Source organism: Orbicella franksi, chromosome 11 (assembly GCF_964199315.1).
Source record: "Orbicella franksi chromosome 11, jaOrbFran1.1, whole genome shotgun sequence".
Taxonomy (NCBI): domain Eukaryota; kingdom Metazoa; phylum Cnidaria; class Anthozoa; order Scleractinia; family Merulinidae; genus Orbicella; species Orbicella franksi.
In genome coordinates, this window is record NC_138155.1 from 22,493,158 (window position 1) to 22,515,698 (window position 22,541).

General features: G+C 39.6%; 1 protein-coding gene across 5 annotated transcripts; it reads right to left on the reverse strand.

Annotated features, from left to right (window-relative positions):
* Window position 1: 1 nt before the first annotated feature.
* LOC145502848 (fibronectin type III domain-containing protein-like) lies at window positions 2-20,544 on the reverse strand. 5 transcript variants are annotated; one of them, XM_081482245.1, is made up of 16 exons: window positions 20,077-20,544; window positions 14,600-14,683; window positions 13,561-13,869; window positions 12,694-13,011; window positions 11,603-11,705; window positions 10,845-11,053; window positions 9,860-10,004; window positions 8,823-8,953; window positions 8,044-8,328; window positions 6,545-6,793; window positions 5,455-5,700; window positions 4,539-4,784; window positions 3,535-3,840; window positions 2,841-2,981; window positions 1,842-1,953; window positions 2-1,318 (listed from the first exon to the last, which is right to left on the reverse strand). In XM_081482245.1, the coding sequence occupies exons 2-16, from the start codon at window positions 14,664-14,666 to the stop codon at window positions 1,168-1,170; spliced, it is 3,018 nt and encodes a 1,005-aa protein (XP_081338371.1). In that variant the 5' UTR covers window positions 14,667-14,683; window positions 20,077-20,544; the 3' UTR covers window positions 2-1,167. The 5 variants fall into 5 exon arrangements, with proteins under 5 accessions (XP_081338371.1, XP_081338372.1, XP_081338373.1 ...); XM_081482246.1 differs by lacking the exon at window positions 20,077-20,544 and adding an exon at window positions 18,066-18,863; XM_081482247.1 differs by lacking the exon at window positions 20,077-20,544 and adding an exon at window positions 16,853-17,239 and having other exon boundaries at window positions 14,600-14,672.
* Window positions 20,545-22,541: the final 1,997 nt, after the last annotated feature.

Below are 22,541 nucleotides of genomic sequence, written 5' to 3' on the forward strand. Positions count from 1 at the left end.
CCCCCCCCCCAGGCTTAACTGCTTATAGAATTGCTTGATGTTTTGCCATTTTCTTTTTCAGTCAACAAGTGTGAACTCACATAGAACGACGGCCCTCTTTCACTCAAAACCATTCAAGATGATTCAAGGCAACTAAAGCCTTCTGGATCTCTTTTATTATTTCTTGACTCAAGTGCACAAGTTCAATAATATAGCACATGATATAAATGCAGGCTAAATTGCAATTTATAGAGCGATTGTGCTTATAACTCACTATGCCATATCTTCCTGCAAAGTCATCTTTTTGACACATCTTGACTGGCGTGAGTGATCAGTGATGAAAGAAAGTCTGCATAAGGAGGCTAGTCCAACCACAGATTACTTTCCTCGGCTGGCTTGATGAAATGTAGTTTATCAATAATGTCATCCATTTATTCAAACATTTTAAATATGTAATATACAAAATGATATATCTTTCAATTTTTTTCTTTAACTGAAACAAACTGAACATGGCTTTAATTTAAATGAATATTTAAATAAGTTCAAACCTTACTTTACAAGTGGCTTTTCTCTTTTCCGGAAGATGGTATTTCCTGGCTTTATAGTGGACCAATACCTTCATTTAAATTTTCAACGCTTTTTTGATACCAAAAGTAAAACTTAACTAAATTTACACATCTATTTACAACATTAATCTTTGGGAAAATTCCTCTTGGATCATCCGGATTGAGATCAGTGATCAAAGATCACTTGGCACATCAAAGCAACTGATGAATCCTGGTCGAGAGTGGATTCAGCAGTTCCTGTGACACACTATGATCTGAATCAGGTCTTCATTCATTGATCCTGATCCAGATCGACCCAAAGAGATGCACTATTTGTCATGTGTAACACAATGCTTTATGTAGCCTGTCATTTTATACAGTACTTTTCATTTAGGATTGCCACGGTATAATCCTCATCACCCGAAATGCAACTCTTGTAGTGTGAAATTGTAACAGTTACTCTTTTGCTGTTCCTTATAGGATCAGTAGTCGTGGACATTTGTCATCGCAATTGTTTCTCAAGGTGTACTTCTTGTAGCATGACATTTTAAGCTCGTTATACTCCTTGATCTCGTTCCCAGACCACACTCTATTTGACACTTAGCCGTGGGAAATCTGGGTTCAAGGTTAAATACTCCTCAGTTCAAACAAACGTGCCTTGGATATGTTGAAACATTTCATCTTGGTCGCCATATTCCTCTGTAAAAGAGGCATCTTCACCGAATTGCACCTCAAAAAGACTGTAATTTGAGGTCGGTCTTGGGCGGCGATTTAACTGTTGTGGTTTTTCATCGCTGAAAGATAAAAACGGCGAAGACATTTCAATGACCTTATCTCTTTTTAGGCTCTTTGTTAGCCCTGACGTATAATTTTGATGCAGGACAAGGAGGGCAAAAAAAGATTCTTTATATCATGGTTGACCCAGTTTCACTCGTAAGACCAACAGTTACCGAATTCTACACAAACTGAGTTACAGATTCAGCCTTTTAATTCAAGCTCGCTTAGAGTAACACCTCAAAATAAACTGACATGTTCGAAGTTTCTGGCCATGTTGACACAGATGTAGACGTAAAAAAGATTTTTTTAAAACGATTCAAATTCGTGGTTCATAATCTGCCTTTTGGAATCTTCACCAACCTCATTCCTCGTTTGGGTTTTTATACAGCATTTTTTTCCCATTTTCACATGAGCTTGTACAGAATAATAAACGGCTAGATATATTTTGACATGGTTCTTCAACTGGCGTGTGCACAGGCTCTAACAAGTAGCTGGATATAAATCTATAGATGGATGTTATGTTTTGCTTTGTTAACTTACGGTGGTGTGTTTTCAGAGTCCACAACTAAGCTATTCGTTTCTTCTTCGTCGCTTTTTTCTTCGGATTGTGGTACTTCGTCTCTACAGCCTCGTTTTTTCTCGCGTTTTGCAACTAAAAAATAAACAGAAGAAAGTATAATTAATAGCTAAGCATTCAGATCATTTCGTGTAAGAAATTATCTACTCAAACTCATTAAACAGAGGAAATCACGACCGTGACAGTGTTTGGATATCTGATCTTAATTATAATAGATTTTTACGATTTCATACCTTCGTTTTCTCCTTCGCTTTAGTTTCGATTGACAAGATATATCAAACACTCAAGATAGTGTTTGACCACATTTCCAAACACCTTGAATGAAGTTCGCCAAAAATGCTCCGCCTCGCGTCGTGTTCTCTTCTCGGTGTTTGGAAATGTGGTCAAACACGGTCTTTCGTGTTTGATATATTAACTATACAGCCATCTGGAGTACTTGTGATTCAGCTATCATTTAAGCATAACTAAGGCTTTCGATGATAGTACAATATATTACAATACAGGGGAATTGCAAAATAACCTATATTTCATTATGGTATTTCAGTTACTCCTCCAGGTTCACGTAGGTCTGATGTATCGTTTCTTTGCGTTACTCTTTGATGTGTAACGTTATGTTACGTTTCTCTGATTTTTTTTTTTATTGTTCCGAAAGTAACGACCGTCGTTGTTGGTCTGACAGTGTCTTTTCACTACCTGTACTTTCGAAGGGTCGCTAAAACGATTACCAAATTTTGACCGATTCATTTTACTAAAGTAGGAATGTGTTCTCTCTGTAGAGATTTGAAAAGGGTAAATGCTGTTTAATATGATGCATATTACATCAAAACAGAGCAAATTTAAAAAATTCATTCTTACTTTCTAAGGGTCGCTTCTTTGGGGGACGGGCGGGAGTCATCACTTTTGGGACTTTACGTTCCGTTACGATACGTTACGTTACTTTACGTAATAATTCACTGCATTACCATTGTATTTAACGCCTTTTCCTTTGTATTTACGGTAGAGAACAAGAAGCGACGCGAACAAGATCGCATAAGCGACGAGAGCAAGCACAGTGAGAAACCAAGCCGTGCGGTAGATAGGAGTTTCTTGATTTTGCCGCGCACCTGAAGGGGGAAAAAAAAGAAAAATTAATATTTATTGAGATAGAAGAAAACTTCGAACGAATAGTTTCTTACAAAAACAAAAAAACAACAACAAAACAAGAAGTAATATTGAATGACACTTTCTTTCAATAGGCATTATATGGAACCAATCAAAAGTAGGAATGCAAAACCCGAGCCAGTCGGAACGAAAACAGACGCTAGTCACCGGTTGGCTAATGCGGGAGAAGATACACAGGCTGTTATTGGCACCCGTTGCATGTTTTCCTGCGCTTTTTACCGTTAACATTAGTTTCCGCGCGCTTTTCGCCTTTAACATTAGTTTTCCCCGCGCTTGGAACCGGTTATGTGCGTTTTTCCCGCACTTAGAGCCGGTTGTATGTTTTTTACGTGTTTCACGCGTTTTCTCGCGCTTGGCGCCCGTTGTATATTTTCCCGCGTTTAATAACGGTTTTGACTGGCCCTGCCATTAACGAGATCCTGTTGTTTTAGTTTTGGACAAGCGCAGTCTTAAATAACCATTCCACTTAGAGTTTTGTAAAATACACGTACGTACCAACTTTAGTTTCATTGCTCTTGCAAGAGGTCTCCACTGTTAAACTAGGGCGACTAGCTCCAACGCTGTTGACTGCTTTCATGCGGAAACGTGGCACAGACCCCTTACTCAGTTTTAAGAAGACGCTTGTATTGGGGTTAGTAACAGTAAGCAGTGATAAGAACACCCCAGGGTTGCCACTCGATTCTTGCTCAATCAGGTAGTGAGTGATGGAGGCATTGTCTGAGGGATCTGGGACCCAGGATAGTTTCGCAGTCCAATCTTTGCAGTCTGATAGTTTAACGTTTGTCGGAGGCAAAGGAACAGCTGAAAATATTAAGCAAATAAAAAGAAGAACGTAAATATGACGTACGATAATCAGTAAATTCTGCAATATTCAGAGAATAGCGTGTGGGTTCAAGTTGTTCAAAAGACTTTTTCTTTCGATTTATAGTTTTCGAGGATTTCCCTTACGTCATCGAACCTCTTCTCTCAAAGAACCTCTATATTGGGACAGTTGACTTGGTCACAGAGAAAATCATAAGCCAAAAAAATCTTGACCACTACATTGCACCTTGCATACGGCTGGCGCGGCTAAAATTTGTAATTTCCAAAACCATACCTTATTGTAAAAAGTAAAAAACATGAAATATTTTGTGGATCCAAGTGTTAATTTGGCGCCAAAAATGGGTCGCCCGCGTCCTTTAACTCACTCGTAGTTCGTCAAGTGTCGCCGGGTGGGAAAAAAAGTTGTGTTATTGTGAACAAAATATGTTATTCCTCATCAAATTAAGCCGAGAATTCTCGAAAAAAATATTAGAAGAGGCCAAAGAGACTTAAGCGCCTCTAATTTTTTAGCTGCGAAGAGAAAGACCATTACCGTGTCTTGTCCGAAGGACAGTTCGGTTTAGACTGCCGCTAGTGTTGCGGGCGCAGTCGCCGTATGCAAGGCGGACATAACCATATGAAAAGGTGATTTCAAATATTTACAAGTGATTTCAATACTGTCACGTCATACTACTTACAGAACACATGAAGATACGCATTTGCTTTGACGCCTGCACTTAAACCGTTGTCCGCTGAACACCAATATCGTCCAGCATGACTCCTCAAGGCGACAAAGGTCAGTTTGCGTCCTGTCCCCACATTCCGCCCATCCTTAATCCATGTTATCTTTGGGGTTGGGTTTCCAGTGGCACTGCAGTGAAATGTCACTGTGGTGTTCTCAACCACTCTCTGGTCTCGTGGTGTGGCGATTAAACGTGGCTGAACTGTGAATATATAGAGAAAGTCTATGGGTACATGGAAGACAATACACTAGTCTGCTGAAAAAGGGCCGTCCCACTTCGGACGTAAGGCTAATTGTAAACAGCGGAAAGAGACTCTTAAGAATTGAGTCGACAAATTGTATTTAATGGTATATGGAGATCAAAAAAGAACAAGAATCTATGAGAGTAAACAGAAATTCAATTTGATCAAACCCCGTGTCATCTTTAATTTACATGAATCTGTTCCCCGTGTAGAAAAAAAAAAAAAAAACGCAAAAATAGTTCCAGAACTTAAGTTTTCTGTCAATAGCTCGAACTTGAGCAATTCAAGTTAGTTCCTTAATTACCCCAATTTATCCCCTTCCTGTGGGGCACGTTCTCCCACTCCAGTTTTATTTTAAACTGTGTCTTAATCAAGAATATCAGGTGCACCAATCATGACATTTGTTGTAATATATGCATAACATTACGACTTCAATCGGAAATAGGTCAGAAGCTCATTTGCTTGGCCAAACAAAGTTCTAATAAGCTCCACCCCTTTTTGTCAGATCTAAAACTAAGCACCCGCTGGGATTAATGAAGGAAATACATTAAGTTATGTTCATCGTTAATCAAATGTTCACTTCTTCAATAAGGTGGTATACATTAGAAGCTATAGAGGGTTCATACTTACATTGCACATTAAGGTCAGCACTAGTGTTGATTGGTAAACCCAAACCATTGTCCGCTGAGCACCAATATTTTCCAGAATTATTCTTGAATGTAAGAAATTTCAGTACCTCCCCTGTGCCCACAATCTTGCCATCTTTATGCCACGTTATCATCGGGCTTGGATTCCCAGAAGCAGTGCAGTAGAATAAAGCTTCATGGCCTTCCATGACGGAGTGGTCAGTTGGTCGTCTTGTGAAATATGGCAGAACTGGGACATTTAATAAAACAATGTCAACATAACAGCTTATTCAGGTTTTATAGACTGCTGCTTAAAGGAGCTACGTCACGGTTTGCGCATCTTGAAAAGTTTAGCCTAAATTTTTCAAGTTCGTCGTTTGTAACCCTTGTCAGTCTTCTCCATCCTTAACCATCCTTGTTCCTTTATGGTTTATTATTATCTCTTTGGCGTTTTTCTTTCTTAGTAAACTACTATTTTTCTATCTTAGTTAACTAATATTTTAAGGTTTTCTCCAATTTAAAGGCAATTTTGTACGTTTCCAAATAACTCGAAATGCCATGACGGAAGCTAAGCTAGCTAAGCCAGTTTAGTGTCCCTTCATCCATCTGCACTAATATTATTTTCGCCTCCACACTGCTCTGTTCATTGTTAGGCGGAAGCAACGGGGCTCCGTTTTGACCTGTCTTTGCTAATTCCACTGAGTATCGTTTTCAACAGTTTTCAGTTCGTGAAGAGTTTTCTCAAGTGTCCGTTTTTATTCTGTCCATTTATAAAGATGACGAGGGCTTTCAAAATTTTATGCCCCGCCCACACCAATACGTTAACTGTCGCCAATGCGGTTTCGTCGTCAACACTGATACGATGGGGGTTACATTTTCAAATGTCTCCACCACGCTTGCCAGCGTGTTAAAATCTTCGCGTTTTCGATCGTATCGATTGAGACAATAGGTAAAATGGCATTGACGAAAATACATCTGAGCGAAAACAAGTTGGCATAGACGGAGCATCAGTGCGAACGCGCATCAAGAGGTATGCTTTTTTAAACAAAATCTTGTGGACTTTTCCTTTAATTCTCGCACATGTTTATACTCACATTGCACATTAAGATCAGCGCTGGTTCTGATAGTGACATTTAGTCCATTCTGTGCCTCACACCAGTATCTTCCAGATTGATAACGCCGAGTACTATCGAATCTTAGTGTGTTCCCTGTACCCACAGTTGTTCCGTCTTTTAGCCAGGTTATGGTTGGTGTTGGGTTACCACTGGCGTTGCAATAGAATGTCACCCTTTCGTTTTCATTCGCTGTTTGGTTCCTAGGTTTCGTTACGAAACTTGGTAGTACTATACAGGGATAAAGAATTAAAAGATCTCAGAAACGCACCTGAGATACAATAGGCCCTTTGCAGCTAAGCCATCACGTGACCTACTTTTCATAAAATTATGGGCTACAACTTAACGAATGCCAGAAATGGAAAAAGCATGTCGAAAATATCAAAATGGCCAAGTTTGAGGCCCCCATCATCACAGAATGAGATTTTATGATGGTCTGAATTTTTGAAAGAATAAGAAGATTTGTATGGGAAAATGTTGCTGGAGAGCAAGACCTTGCTCTCCAGCAACATTTTCCATACGAATCCTCTAAATTTTCCGAAAATTCAAACTATGATATAAACTTACTCGTTTTTTCCTGGGGCCTCAAACTTGGCCTCTTTGGTATTTTCGATGCGCTCTTTCCATTTCTGGCATTCTTTAAGTTATAGCCCATAGTACAAAAATTTTTTAGGAAAAATTTGGTCACGTGACCCCAGCTGCAAAGGGCCTATTATGAACGAAAAAGCATTCATGTATGACATGATAAAATTCGGGACTATAGGAAAAACTGAAACTGAGTTGAGTAACTTGGGGATTGTGCCTAATTTGGGGTCCTTAATTAAGCGCAACAGTAATCAGTTGCAAATTGATTGCTTTAGAACCCATTGCACTCAGCCTAAGAAGAAATAATCGGTAAGGAAACTAAGATCTCGGGTTTTATATGAACAAATAGTGGCGATTGGTGTAATGTTATTATTTATTGCTATGAAGAATAGCAGTAGCAGATCTAGTATTTCTATTATTCTTTTTCTGAAAGTTTTAACCCATTTTTAGGTGGTGTTATTCTATTCCATGTTAGGTATGTACTACACAATGTAACCAAAAAGAACTCTATCGCGATCCATTATTTCCCCTCCTAAATTTAAGTACCCGATAGTGTATAACAACTTGGAAGCGCGGTGGCCTCATGGTTACTGCGCTCGCCTCCAGATTGAGCGGTCGGATCGAGCCTTGGCCGGGAACATTGTGTTGTGTTCTTGGACAAGACACTTAACTCTCACAGTGCCTCTCTCCACCCAGGTTTATAAATGGGTACCAGCGAATTTAACGCCGGGGGGTAACTCCGCGATGGACTAGCATCCCATCCAGGGGGGGGGGGGTAGAAATACTCCTATTCGCGTCATGTTACTGAAACCGGAGATAAGCTCCGGCCTAATGGGTCACTTGGCTCGTAGACAGACTTTACCTTTACCTTAGTGTATAACAACTTGATATCTTACCAAGCACAACTGGAACTGTTATTGCTGAATCTTGGCCCATCATGTTCTGAGCCTTGCAAGTGTAATTCACAGAATCCTTGGCCTTCTCTACTTTCTTAATCACCAGTGTACCGTCCTTTTGTAACGTATAGCGACTGTTCTCTCCATAAGAGATGAGGACACCATTCCTAAACCACTGGAACGTTGGTCGAGGCTCCGCACTCGGTTTGCACTGCAGTTTACCTTCATTACCATGCAACAGGGAAAAAGGTCCAAACTGCCCATTGGCGAAGGACGGTTTCCAAGCTGTATGGTGAGAGAAAATCTAAAATCAGCAAACTTGAAAAGTTCTTAGGGTCTGGACACGAATAAACTTTGCGGAAAATGATAGATAATGTTGCAACCCTGAAATTGACATTGCATTCCAAATTCTGCGATATTGCGCACAACAATTTGCGCTTCCGTATCTTGGAGATTACGTGCAAACTGTGGTACAATTATCAGCCATTGCGCCCTCGTTATTCAATCTCTACCCTAAAGATCTCTTACTTTTTCACAGCTTTTCTCGTAAGTACTAGGATGCTCGGCACTGATTAATGCTCCCACGCAGGGGCTGGGCTGCCTACTCACTCGTTTTTTCCTTCCTTGTACTTGCTTTATCTCCCGTAAACTCTTAAATGCCATTTATATTATCCGTTGAACACCCTTGTTGAAAATGATAGATCAGTTTCCCCAGTGTTAGACGAGTGCATGATTATCTTTTAGAAAAGAAAAGCCGTATTACATGCATGTTCCATTACCTTTGACGTTAACCCAAGTCGCGGACACAAGCATTCCGTATTTATTTTCTACAGCGCACTGGTAAACACCATCATCGGTGAGATTTACATCTCTGAGATGTAATTTGCTTCCAGCCACTATCAAGTGATCACTGTAAAGTCAAAAATACATCCATAAACTGCTGAGCACAACACAATTTTGATTTAGCTTTTGCTGGCACTGTAAATCGAGTCCGGTCTTTCAAAGCTCACGTTTGCAAACTTGCAATTGATATTACATCAGAAGAGATTGGGACTGCTGTTCCGCGCAGTTAACAGAGACTCTCGTAAGTTTCAAACACTTTTCAGTGTGTCATGCAACTAAAATATAGTTTGGACAAAACAATCTGATCCCTTAAAACAGCATACTTATAACCTTTTTTTTGAAAACCGCCTCTATTTCCATGGCTATGATCATTTTGCATTGCAAACCATCATTTGCCAAGGATTAGCAAGAGGACGAAATTCCTATGTCTAGAAGGTCCGAGAATGGCTGGAAATTTAATACCTTCAAATTGGGTACTTTTCCCTCATGATCAGAGTAGACTGTCGAGTAAAAGGGCGGGAAAAGTCAGTAAACACTTGCTTTCTTTGTGGGTGACAACGATGTGAACTACATGTATCCTGCCGGAGGGGGGAGGGGAGGAGGGACCCCGATGTAAAAAGGGCGGAAGCTCGTCGATAGATTTAAATTAAAGCCCTAATAGCTTGAGGCTTAAATGACCCTAAAAGATACCACTTTAAAACGAACAGATAGGGGTTTTTTTATATTGTCATTTGTGAAAGTGCAATCCTAGAAGATACCTTGACGGCTAAGAATAGTGGCGTTTCGTCGTCAACACCTTAAGTGAGGCCAAAATCCGTGGTTTACACCGCTAAAGAGACGACGAACATCCCCGACATTTTAACATGAGATCCGCCCCCATTCCAACCCCCGCCCGCGCCCCACTGAGGTATCCGGGAACTGCTCAACTAAATTTACAAGGAAACAAAGCATTCAATCTCCAAAGTCAAGTTACCTTGATGATTGCAATGGTTTTCCATTTTTATACCACGTGATTGCTGCTTCAGGATCTGCCGTCACTGTACAGTCTATAGTTTCATTTCGTTCGATGATAACATCACTCTTCCTTGGTGGAAGGCCCTTAGTCCATCTTGGAGGAACTGAAGAAAAACGTAAAATCGTTGAGTCTGTAACTTGCTTTTTTAATCTTGCCGAATTAAGTTTGAGTGTTCATGCGCGAGTACAACTAATACACAAATAAATGTATAGGAGCTGGACGTGTAACGCCGCCAAAACTGAGATACTCAATACGCTCTCGCATTTTGTGTGTCTCCTTTTCATATATTGTCGGATGTCGGATGACGCTAGAGTTGAATTACAATCATTATAAATTATACGCTGTTTAAGGTGGCTCTATAAACTTGCAAGTCTGATGGCAAAACTCTGGTTTGTGACCATTTAAACGAAAGCTATTGAGCAGCACTTTCTTGTGTTATTGTTTATTATGCTGTACAAGGTGGTTCTAACTTTTAAGACTGTGGGTGAAACCCTAGTGTGTGACCATTCAAATGAAATCTATCGAGCAATACCTTCATGTGATACTGTTTATTATGCTATACAAGGTGGTTCTAACTTTTACGTCTGTGGATGAAACCCTAGTGTGTGACCATTCAAATGGAAGCTATTGAGCAGTACTCTCATGTGGTATTGTTTATTATGCTGTACAAGTTGGTTCTAACTTTTACGTCTGTGGATGAAGCCGTAGTAAGTGACCATTCGTAATTATAAAAGCTACCGAGTAGTGCAAGATTGTTCGTTTGTGCATGAATCCTTCGAGTACGACCATTCCAATAAAAGCTATCGACCGCACTTAAACAGGTACTGTTTATTATGCCTCGTTTTTTGCGAGTGCAAATCATTCGAATACTTCACGTTGAAAGTCAAGTAAACGTTCAAGTATTAGAGGAGCCCCAAGTACATGCATAACAAAAGCTAGTTACCTTTCACTACCAAGTTGATGGTGCGAATTAACGGCTGATCATTACTCAGAGAATTTGTAGCCTCACAAGTGTACACATCTTGATGAATTGTCTTGCTCACATTAGTGATGGTCAGAAGTCTTCCATGGTAGTGGCTTGGGATCTCAAAGGAATTCTGCCCAGAGACAATCTGTTGTCCATTTTTCTTCCAAGTTATGGTGGGTGGCGGTCTGCAAGTAATGTGTTCTATAAATCATTAATTATCATGAACAAAGTAATCTCAAGCTTTTATAAAACGTTCGTACTCAAACTACTTTAGATTCGAGTTAATTTGTTGGTTAATAACTAAATGACAAGTCACCACACAAAATTCAATGCTGTGATTTTCAACCGTCGCAGTTGCACCCAAACAACCATCAAATATCAAGAGTGAAAAAGTACTTTTTCTCCGATGTTATTACGTATTACCGTTCTATCACGAATTCCGTTCTCTTATAGGTTACGCTACTCACTATCTATTCTGTTGTAGATAGTGAGTACCCTAGTAGTGGGCGGTTGTAAACAAAATGGCGGCCGCTTCCTTGAGTTTTCTAAAGTGCCTGTGTGAGAAAGCTGCACCCTTGCCAACTATCACGCGATAGAAATCAAGAGTGAATAATCTAATAGTTCATTAATTACGTATGCAGTGTATGTGACATTATGCTCTCCTTGAATTGGACAGCTTATCCACGATTTATGTAATTACTCTTGTTATATTTCACTAGACAAGGCATACTTACTTTCCATAAGCCATACAATAGAGGGTTTTACTTTTTCCTTCTATGGCCATTTGTTCTTTTTCGGGAACCTCTGCCCAGCTAGGCAGAATGTTAGCGTTGGGGTCTGGGGAAAGATTAATAAGTTTTTTACTTCTCAGTTCACTAACTAAAAGTCGAAAGAATAAATTAACAAGTTAGGGGACTTCAGATTTGAGCACGAGTAGGACATCTAGTAAGATTAGGACTTTTCAATAGACCTTTTTAGTTTGGGCGGTTTGTTGTCCCATTTCAGACCATGTGATGATACTCTTGAGAAGTCTTGCTTTGAAAGTTTCATATAGTTGCGTCAATATGACTGAATAATGTTCAGATGGATAAAAGAACAATTCTCTGGATAATATTACGTGGTCTGAAATGGGAAAACAAACCACCCAAGCTAAAAAGGTACATTCTAGTTTACAGCTTCACATTATGAGTCTGGCTTTGATCTGGTTGGGACTAGTTCTTTAGCAAAACCCTTCAATTTACAACACCCCCTTTCATTTGAGGAATTTCGCTTTAAGCACGGGTGCGAGATCGAGCACGAGTACGACTTTCCAATCCTAGTTTGCAGGCTTCACATTATCAGGCGTCACATACCCATCTCATCCCATAAGCTACCCACTTTACCTTAAACCAACATGAAGAGCGAGAGCTCTGGAAATGTCAGTGCTTTTAAATTCGCAAATCGTACTCGTGTTTCAGTTCCTTGATTCAGTCTAAAGGTCACTAATGTTATAGGATATGGCGATAATGAGTGAGAATAACCTATTTTCTGGAAGGGCAGAATGAGCCTTTGTGTGGTAGATTTTCCAAGCAATACGAGCGGGAACATGGGGGATGGGGGCTCCTAGATCTATTTTTAGGCATGTATCTGCCCCTTCTATCCTACGGAATCGACTAACTATTTTTCTTGAAAGGCAGATTTAACCTTCGTGTGGTAGATTTTCCAGCAATACGAGCGGGACAACGGGGGATGGGGGCCACTAAATCTACCCCCTGGGTATGTGTCTGTCCCTTTTATCCCAGGGAATTGACGGACTATTTCCTGTCCTTTTTTGGCCTAACTTTACCTGACTGTTCTGGATTGTTCTTCTCAAGTTTCAATGTTCCAGAATTCTGATAAGAATTCCCAGCAGTCATTCGACACTTGATTCCTTCAGACTCGTCGATATCATCAATATCCTCCTGGGTAACATATGTGATAAAGAGTGTACCATCTGGTGAAATCCCTCGGCGTTCATTTCGTGAAAAATGGGTGTCCCATTTATTTTGTAACCAGTTGTAAAATGCACCGAACCCTGCTGTATGCTGAGGGCATCGAAATTGGAAAGACTGTCCAAGATCGACCTTTTCCACCACATCTTTTTTGTTGATAAAATTTCCAACAACTGACAAAGAACAGAGGTTGTTATAATAAATTTGTATTATTAAAGGTGAACAATCTGCTAGGTGGAAAAAAAAAAAAATGTAAACTCAAATATGTTTGCTAAGTGGTGGACCACTTGACTTTTGAGAAAAAAATTTCATGCTCAAGACCACTGCCGAAAAAAAGCATGTTACACGGAGAAGGAAAAAATGCGTACACACGTCCTGAGAAAAACATTTCCTAGTGTATGAAACGGTGAAAAAATCACGATTGTACCAGACCACTAACACCCCGTCAAAAGTCAATTGGGCCCCCTTAAGCTTGCGTTGAGATTTTTTGCCACGTGACCGTTTCAGGGACTTCAGCCCAGTGTTCTAACCGTTTCTATTTACTTCGAGGCCGGGTCTGACAGTAAAAGTAAACGACATCAATATAAAGATTTAAAGCTAAATTGGCCTCATTTACGCACGTTCTTACAAAACTTGTAATGCTACATTGTTGCATGGCAAGTTGGAAAAAAAATCTTGCCCGTATTACGCAATTAAAGCGATTGTATTTATTGATAATTTACCTGTTACGGCAACTTGAAGCTTTCTACTGAAAACTTCAACACCAGTTTCTTCGTCCTTCACGAAACATTGATAAGTTCCTCCATGTTTTGATGATAAAAATTGTCCAATCAAAGTGCCGTCTTCACTGAGGGAATAAGGTATACCATAAAAGTAGACGATCTCTTTGTCATTATGTTTCCAGGTCCAAGTTAAGTTTGTCCCGGATGCCTCGCAGGGAAGCTTAAAGCCAGTCATTGTAGTCACATCATCTGGTTTGACCAAATCCCTTTGTGCAAACTTTGTGATCATTGGAGGTTGTTTGCTTGTAGCTAAAAGAAATGCAAACAAATAATAACTACTATTCAAATTTTCATTCTCTTGGATTTGTGCCTCTGTTCTGGTCGCTGCAATCGGCACGACACCACTGAGTTTGAAGGTTAAAATAATTAAATCTTGGACACACTGCAACATGGCCCACAATGTCTAAATTGAACTGTACCCTTCCAGACATAATTGCTTCTTCAATTTGCAACGTTGCGCCCAATAGACCTTCTTAGTTTGAACGGTTTGTTGCCCCATTTCAGACAAGCAAGTTAAAAAGGTCTAGTGTATGGCACAACAATCACTCAACATTCATTTAACAATTTCCTGTTGTTCTTCGATGACGTCATGACTAGGAATATCCAATCAAACTTTGTTTCGGACTCGAGCTATCTCATGGGCGGATCCAGTACTTTCTCGGGTGGGCGAGGGGGGGGGGGGGGTAGCTGGTACCTTGGGGTTGCAGAATCGAAAAACGTTGTAATTTAAGAATTGGAACCTGATTGAACACTGTTTCACCAGAAATACAAGCAACGCCTGTCAAAGCCATTTGCCGTTATTTTTGCCATGGGGGTGGGGGGATGGGAGGGGGTGGCTAGTCAGCCAATCCATCCCCCCCCCACCCCCCAAAAAATCGCTTTTGTTTCCAGTCAAAAGCGAACAGGAATGATGTGTTGTGCCTCTGATAAACGTTGTCGAAAGCTGAAAAATCTGACCAATCATTTTAACCAAGATTACCTGTGACTACAGCTGCCATGAGGCTGAATAACCAAGCTGAAATATGCAATCTGTAAACCTTCTCCATTTGTTTCTGTTGACAAACTGATGATTAGATCAATAATTAGATTATCCATAACAAAACAGCAAAAACAACGAGGTCTGCCACGAAACAAGATACGCGTGAGAAGACCCGGGGGGAGAGACTCTTGTCTAAAAAGGACGGGGGTGCTCTTTGGAAATTTTGAAAATAACCCCTAAGAGGTACCATGATCCTGATTTGTTGGTGCGGCTTGAAATGTCTTTTACTAGCAAGAGATACCAGTTCTCAAACATCACATTATCTCCCGGTGACTTTCTATTCGTCACCAAATCTTACCATAGTAATAATACCTTTTTTCCATCCTGGAATGGTTCAATAACCATAAATATGTTTTACAGCAGTCAATGGAAATTAATTTTTGAGTTTCGAAAACATTGGTAGGCAATTTCTAAGACGTCCGTTATTAAACCGTACGGAAAATAAATTAACTGTTAGCCGTCAAAAGCCAAAATATGAACCGTTAGCCCGTAAAAGACACCACCCCATTGAGACCCTCAACAAACACTACGAACCGGTTAAGTTCCCTGCTTTGACCGACTGCATTTTGAGTTCCTTTGCGTTTCGGCGACCGAGATGTCTACCGAAACAACGTTTTCTTGTGTTTCTCGTCGACGATTTCCGTTAAAAAATAATCGACGCCAAAAATATTATCGTTTGCCGAAAACCGGAACCGGTGCCGAATTATTTCAGTAAAGCTGATCTCTAAATCATCCGCAGTTTTAAACTTCAAGATAGCTCTAAAAAGATTTATTGGTAAAATTTAATAGCGCGGTTTGGAGTGCACGCAGTCACGTTTTGTAAGTTGTTCTTACTTTTGTCTGTAACACTCTCCAAGACGCACGAATCACTTCTCTACTTTCGAAAACGTCGGCAGTCGAATTACAAGTTTTGATTCACACAATTACACTTGCGAGAAGTCTTGTGCTTGTTAGAAATCCGATTAAAAAAAATTACATCGTTTTCCGGTCTTTTCCTTCCAAGTTTCCGAAACTTACTAACTTTTCAAGATGGCGGATTTCATCGCGCAGAGAAAGCTTCGAGGAGTTGCCTGATCCTACTTTGCCCAAAAGAGGTAAATATTCTCAAAGCTCTCAAGACGTTTAGTCTCGAGTCTTTTAAAGAACTTACAGTCAGCTAGAATGTGTGGAATCGTAAGATTACAGGGTTTGGCAATGTCATTGGAGTTCAAATTGGCAGGCTTCTAATTTAATTGACAGAAAAGTGGATTTGGCTGATTGACGAAAAGTTGAGACAACATTCTATCGGTTACGGCACGGCACGGAAATTAAGTTGCCGCAAGTGACACATGACTGAAATCTCTATAAAATCGGCCCAGATTTTTATAATACCATTGTTGTGATAGTTTACGAGGCGACTCTCCCAGCGTACCTAGAAATTTGTCTTTCTCGCTTTGGGTGACCTGTTTAAAAAATTATCTGCCACTGGAGTGGCTTTCAGCATTCCAATAAAGATTGTGCAAATTCGTAAGGGTCAAATTGTTGACCTGATTTGTTCTATTCTGCGCGAATAAAATTTTTTTATGTCCGTTAGAGGATGTATTTATGCACAACATAAATGTACACTTCAACCCTGAAACGTTAAATTGTAATGAACAATATTTAAATTACTTTCACATAAATTCTGATATAGGAGAACTTAACAAAATATTGCTTTAAAGAAAGTTGTGCGTGATGGCATGATTTTAGTTTCGAATTTAATTCGAGAAAAGGACGAAGCATGTTTTTATTTGGCGTAAAGAAAACACAATGTTTGATATCTGTTTAAATGAGCTTCCTCAGTTTGTTTTTGCGTAATCACTAATTCCTTTGAAGGGAAATGCATCCAAAGCTCTAATATGTTCATGAGTTCAGTTCCCATAGTTTCACAAAGAATTTAGAAGTTGTGTGCGGCCAAAATTTCGAGAGAATTCAAGCAAAACATGAGAACGTCAGAATGAAGTATGTATTGCCTCTGTCCTCGCGGTCGTTTGCCGTCCTTTCTCCGGCGTAATGGATGTCTGTTACTCTTGAGTAGTGTTTTCGTAATAAAACCGTTAAACCCAGTTGTGTTTTGTATACTATAGCTTGGTTTCCGTGATTTCTCGAAATCGTGTTTAAAATAATAGTTGTCATTTCCGCTTAACTGAGAGAGATATAAAAGAAAGGCTGTACCTGTAAGTTAGTTCATCTAAATTCGTCTTTCAACCAGGGACATGCAGCATAAAGGGCAAAACGTTATAAAGACTGCTTCTCGTGAAAACACGCTCTAATGATTGTAACCCAACGATAGCTCTTCGGTGATTTACAGATCGGAACTTTTTGTGCATCAAAGCATCACATAGTTGAAGATCATGTTTTGTCTGAATTAATTGGGCTGGGTTAGTCACGCTAACGTGGAATGTGACGCTATTCTCGAGTTACCATCTCAATTACACCATCCAGTGTAATGGAAATTTATAACTTAATTTTCTGTTCGCTTGCCAGAGTTTAAGTGATTATTTCTGCAGTCAATTAAATCTTGTCCAACGATAGACGAACTCTCGAATGTTTTCAAAGTATTTCAAATGTTTCAAATCACTTTTTAAGTTTTCCTTTCATGCGACATAGTTTGTCAAGGGGACAAAACTGGTAACGAGTTTAAATGTCAATTTTAAAATGCCATAGAATATTGTTGGTTAGTTGATAAACTGAAAAAAAATATATTTACGAAGAAACGTGCCTTAGTACAAAAACATGTAAAGAATCTTAGCAATAATATCCTCCAGGACTAGAAATATCCATTTTTCTACTTCCAGTTTAGTGCAATGACTGTTATTTGCATACCTCACGCTCAGTTGAGGAGATTCGGAATACACGACCCTGAAAATTTTGAGAATGCAAGAATCTTTCCGATATCTGGTGGTGGGGCCCGGCCTATCTCACATGCTGGGGCCGGGGGATCCCGTATACCCTTTACTTTGAAGAAATTACCATAGGCAATGTTTATCACCTTTGTTTACGTTATATTCTTACCACAAGTTAAATTTTCATTGCGTTACACTGAAACTACGCTGGCTGCGAATGTGTGCCTGCGATTTTATTTTAATTTCTTCGTCATGTCTTTCTTGAAACAATCGAAATTACATATTGTGAAGATAAACAGAACTTTTGAAAGTAGTGAAATACGATAAGGAATAAATAACTGAATGGGTTTACTACAGAGGAAAATGTGTAATTTTCAAGACAGCTATTACAAAAACTTCTGTACGATTTGAGCCATCAAGAGCTGTTCCAAGAAAACCTCTTTAACTGAGGTCTCGTTTCCCAACAGGACATAATCTGGAACTCGGTTTTTTTTAGTAATTGATATAGATATCATGAGTTATAGACTTGTGTCTGCTCTTACCTTCTGATCATATGCTATCAAGTGTTACTTCCTTTTGTTTGGTTTCGGTTGATGCACGTGCGGGCGATACCTTAAGAATTTTACGGTGCTGTAGAAAGATACGGCTGAAGTTTTAAAAGTACTGGTTGCAGACGTCCGCAAACTGACTATCAGAATTACTACGCGCATTTGACCAGAACATCTCGCATAAATGACGTTTTAAGCTTGTAAACATGACTTTGACGTCAATAACGCACGTGCAACGCGGATCGTAAACGCGTTATTAGTCATTTCAGTTTTTAAATAATATAAGTACTTGAAGTAAATATTGCGCAGAGTACTTGCAGGAAGGAAAAAAAATAAATCAGCTTATTCGTATGATCATGAAACAAAGCGAAGAGCATCTCTTATTCGAGTTTCGAGACTGGAATTTGAAGTTTTTGTATGTATGGAATGAGTTTTTACACTCAGCATGCAGGAGGAATTAAATCCCTTTCTCTAATTTTTAATACAGCCTCAGTGCATTTTATGGTTCTTGGAAGAAGGGAAAATAATTCCCAGAATCAGCAAATTCCGTTTTGCTTTAACTGGAAATTCGGGAAGTAGATTGAACGGAAGTCTTCCTATGTGATAATTCATGCGTAAAGACCCGTAGACGTGATGTTCGCGTGCTTCGAATGTAAAAGATTGATCCTATTACTGATAAGCCCGAAGCAGCTGGTTTGAGCCCGAGTTTTGAGCACGAAGCGGTTTTTAATCCTTGTTTTGCTCATCGACTATAACGAAAGTTACAGTAAAAACCCCGTTTCTTTTACTTTGGGGTAGTTATTGGTAATTTGGCCTAAGTTGGTTCTTAATTAAGTTGCCAATTTCTATGAAAGAGATAAAGTTGTTGAGTACCAAGAAAACAAATAAACTTGGGTTTGGTCCTTTAATATAAAGTATTTGTTCACAACTGCATGGATTATGTATCTTCTGGTTAAAATGTTTGTCATAACTCAACTGTAACCCACATATAAGAACCTGCTTATATTGTTTGGGTTTTAAAATGGCAAATTTCTAGTCTTCCAGCAGGTTCTTACACGCGGGTTTTAACTGATCCATTTTTTTCAGGTCAAGAATCGAAAAAGGGTAGATTCTTTTCGTAAAGTCGCAATGCCGTTCAAGCAATCTCGTCTTTCTCGACGCATCTTTAATCTACAGATGACTCTGCTGGCAAAAATGAAGAAAAAGAAAGCAAAAGCTTGAAAATCAAAATAATTTTATAAAACCCACAGTGACAAAAGAGTAAAGAAGGTTCATTTCTGGCACTTTCGTTTGGCATATATCGAATAGAGACCATTATAAAATATGTTTTTTTTTTCTTCAGGGTACTGATTCTGAATGTACACAGGAGCCGGTATTTTTAGACCTCGTGGGACTTCCTGAAAAGCGACTTTTGAAAACTATCTTCAGTTTCTTAAATTGTTGTAAATTGGATTCCGCAAGATCAGGAAATAGTAAGCCACGGTGCCCAATGCGTGGTTAGTCTCCTGTGCTCATATCGGGAGGTCTCTGGGTTGGCGATCAAACCCTGGCCGGGGACATCGTGTTGTGTTCTTGGGCAAGATACGTTACTCTCACAATGCCTTTCTCTATCCAGGTGTATAAATGAGTACCACCGGATTGTAACCTAAACAGAAACTCGATCGAATGCTGGGGGGTACCTGTAATGGAACAACATGCAGCGCCATCCAGGCCTAGTAGCAATACGCAGCAGCTTCAATCTGGCCGGCCGGTGCTAAGTCCCGGGGCTTATGGACCAGGAGGCTTTAAAGACAGGCGTTATGTTTTTTACCATGCTCTGTGTTTTCAGGGACGTTATGTATATACATATATATAGCCTTGACTTTAACGTTAACTTGCCCCTACAAGTATCTGAAAATGAGCTACTAGGGAGAGATATTTTCCCTAGAGTGCGAGAAGTGTTCGGATGTTGGAATCACATTGGGGCTTATGCATCAATAAGTGTTGTATAATTCACATCTCTTACCTTGTTTTCATGTGTTTTGCGTGAGTTGGTAGTAAATTTGTCACAGTGTCTGTCGTTAGCTGCGGGATAACTTCACTGGGCAGTAAAATTCACCGTTGTAAAGTAACGCTGAAGATAAATATAACGGGACTTCCGTCAATTGAATACGTCAAAGCTCATTGAAGGAATAAATTAGGGTTAAGCTCGGACACACCCCTTGCATCAGCGGACGTTGGAATTGTCGTCACGTTATGGTGGGGGAGGGAGCTTTGTAACAACCCCAAACGACGGCTACGAAGGGACCAAAGGTTTCACGGACGGCAACTGAAAGCTGAAAGTTCTTGTTTATAGCACACTTTCATGCTGGCGTTTTAGTAGAAAATTCGAGAACACGTCAAATTTAACTCCCTATCAGCATTAGCATAGACACAAATCTGATTATCGTTGTGTTGTGTTTATCAGTCATGTTAACTAATACTTACTGGCCCATTCCCCCCTCGGGCGAATAAGGCGGCTTACGACTTGCGCGCCATATACAGTATATTTTTAGCGGTTAAAGGTTGGAGACCATGCGTCGAACATACAGGATATAGCTTTCGACGCTTATCATGATCTATTTGCCTTACGTCTTATAAAACAAATCAAAGTTATTTTTAGTGGCTTCAAAAAAAAAAAAAAAAAAAAGCGTGTCGTAAGCGAAGCTCAGTGTCAAGTAGTTTGACCGAAGCTATTATCACAAACGTGTTCTGCATCATTGGCACTATGATAACAATACATTAACATCAGAAACGTGACTTAGACGCTAGCTAAGGTTCGACTTCCTGTCATGCTAAGAGGAAAATAGATCCGCGTGACGTACATATAGTTACTAGGGCTTTTAGTTGTCAGTGAGATTAAGAATAATGTTTACGGCTTAAGGCAAACGGCAAAAATTAATCCCTAGCCCTCGGTTTCTTTAGCCATTTATACACAAGTGAGAAAGTTAACAAATCGAATGTGGTTTAGCTTTGTCTGTACTCTTATCGACAACGATATGCGTCATCACAGTGGTCAAAACAACAAATTTTGACCACTGTGATGTTGCATATGGTTGTCGATAAGAGTACAGACAACGCTAAACCACATTCAATTTGTTTTTTACCACAATATCAACGTCAAAGAAAAGGTTTTTTTCAGAGTGCGAGCTGAAAAAGGCATTGCGTGACACATTGACGCGAGCAGCGTTGTCTGGACTCTTATCGACAACGGCAATTAGCCAATCAGATTGCGAGATGAGTGGCAATTGTGGTAAAATTTGCATTTGCTGCGGAAAGGAGATTTTTTCTATTTTTGCGTTGGACTGATTTAGTCCAGATTCATCTTTCCGTCTACCGTTCAGTTTGTCTTAAACTTCACTCTCTGTTTGCACAAAGCCTTCCTGAGGGACTATTAGAAAGCGGAAAGAGCTAGAAAGGTTCCTCTTTACAATTTAATAATGCTGGAAAGGAAGTTGAAGCGCACCCAGATTAATTAGCCATTTCCCGTTTTAAAGACCGGTAAAAACTTTTTTTGACGTATTACTTTTACAAAAGAAATACGTCAAGTGAATGCCCGATAGTCAAGAAATTTCTGAATTGACCAAGTGTTGTGACCATTAGACCAAACCGCGTTTTGTATGTGACAAAATGGTTAAAGTAACTAAGGTCCCACATATAGTCAGTTTTATGGGCTTCAGCCTGTCATCCACACACGAGAGGCATAAACGACGTAAACACTCGCCCTCAAAGTGGATAAACTCTTAAAGGGAGAATTATCTCCCGATATTTAACAATTGTTCCACGAGCGCGCGTTGGATATGAGATGGCTATAGTCATATCATATCCAATAAGCGCGAGTGGAATAACTGTTTTATTAAAAGCGCCCCCAAAATATAGAAAACTAAACTAAAATAAACATAAAAACGCCCCAACAAAATCACCCATACGCTTAACATATTTGTAGAGCATGGTATAATGGCACACAACCTATAATGGCTAAGCCAATGAAAAATCTCAAATTGCATTTTTCAATCCAGTTTTTATTACAGTAAGTATATTTATGTGAACAGCATGAAAACGTAAACAGTTTGACGTCCCGTCAAGTGATTTACGCATGCTCGGTGTACTCAGAGGAGTTCCGGGTACTAGGCAGTGGTTTCCCTTCGTTGTTTTTCATCCTTGTTCATCGACTTAAAGAACACCAATTCTCAAGTCCCAGCAGGATTTCAATTTATCTCCTCCCGTCTCCCTCCCTTTTTCGCCTTTAATTTTAGTCTTGCAGTGATGAGTGCATTCTTTACAGGACCCGCCTTATGTAGATGTGGATGTGGTCTTGTTTTCAAAAATAAGTAAAGATTGGCCAGAGTGATTACTTTGGGTTTTGGTTTTGTATAACTCAATATTAATTGAAAATCGGTTAAGAGGCATAAGCCTCTTTGAATAAGCACGCATTCAAATCTTTCGAATAAA

Coding starts and splice junctions, on each gene's coding strand:
- LOC145502848 (XM_081482243.1), bottom strand. CDS start 14,011: ATGTTGCAGTGTGTCCAAGATTTAATTATTTTAACCTTCAAACTCAGT. Junction 10,005..10,844: donor CATCAACTTGGTAGTGAAAG/GTAACTAGCTTT, acceptor GTTTTTCTTCAG/TTCCTCCAAGATGGACTAAG. Junction 1,954..2,840: donor AAAAGGCGTTAAATACAATG/GTAATGCAGTGA, acceptor TTTATTTTTTAG/TTGCAAAACGCGAGAAAAAA.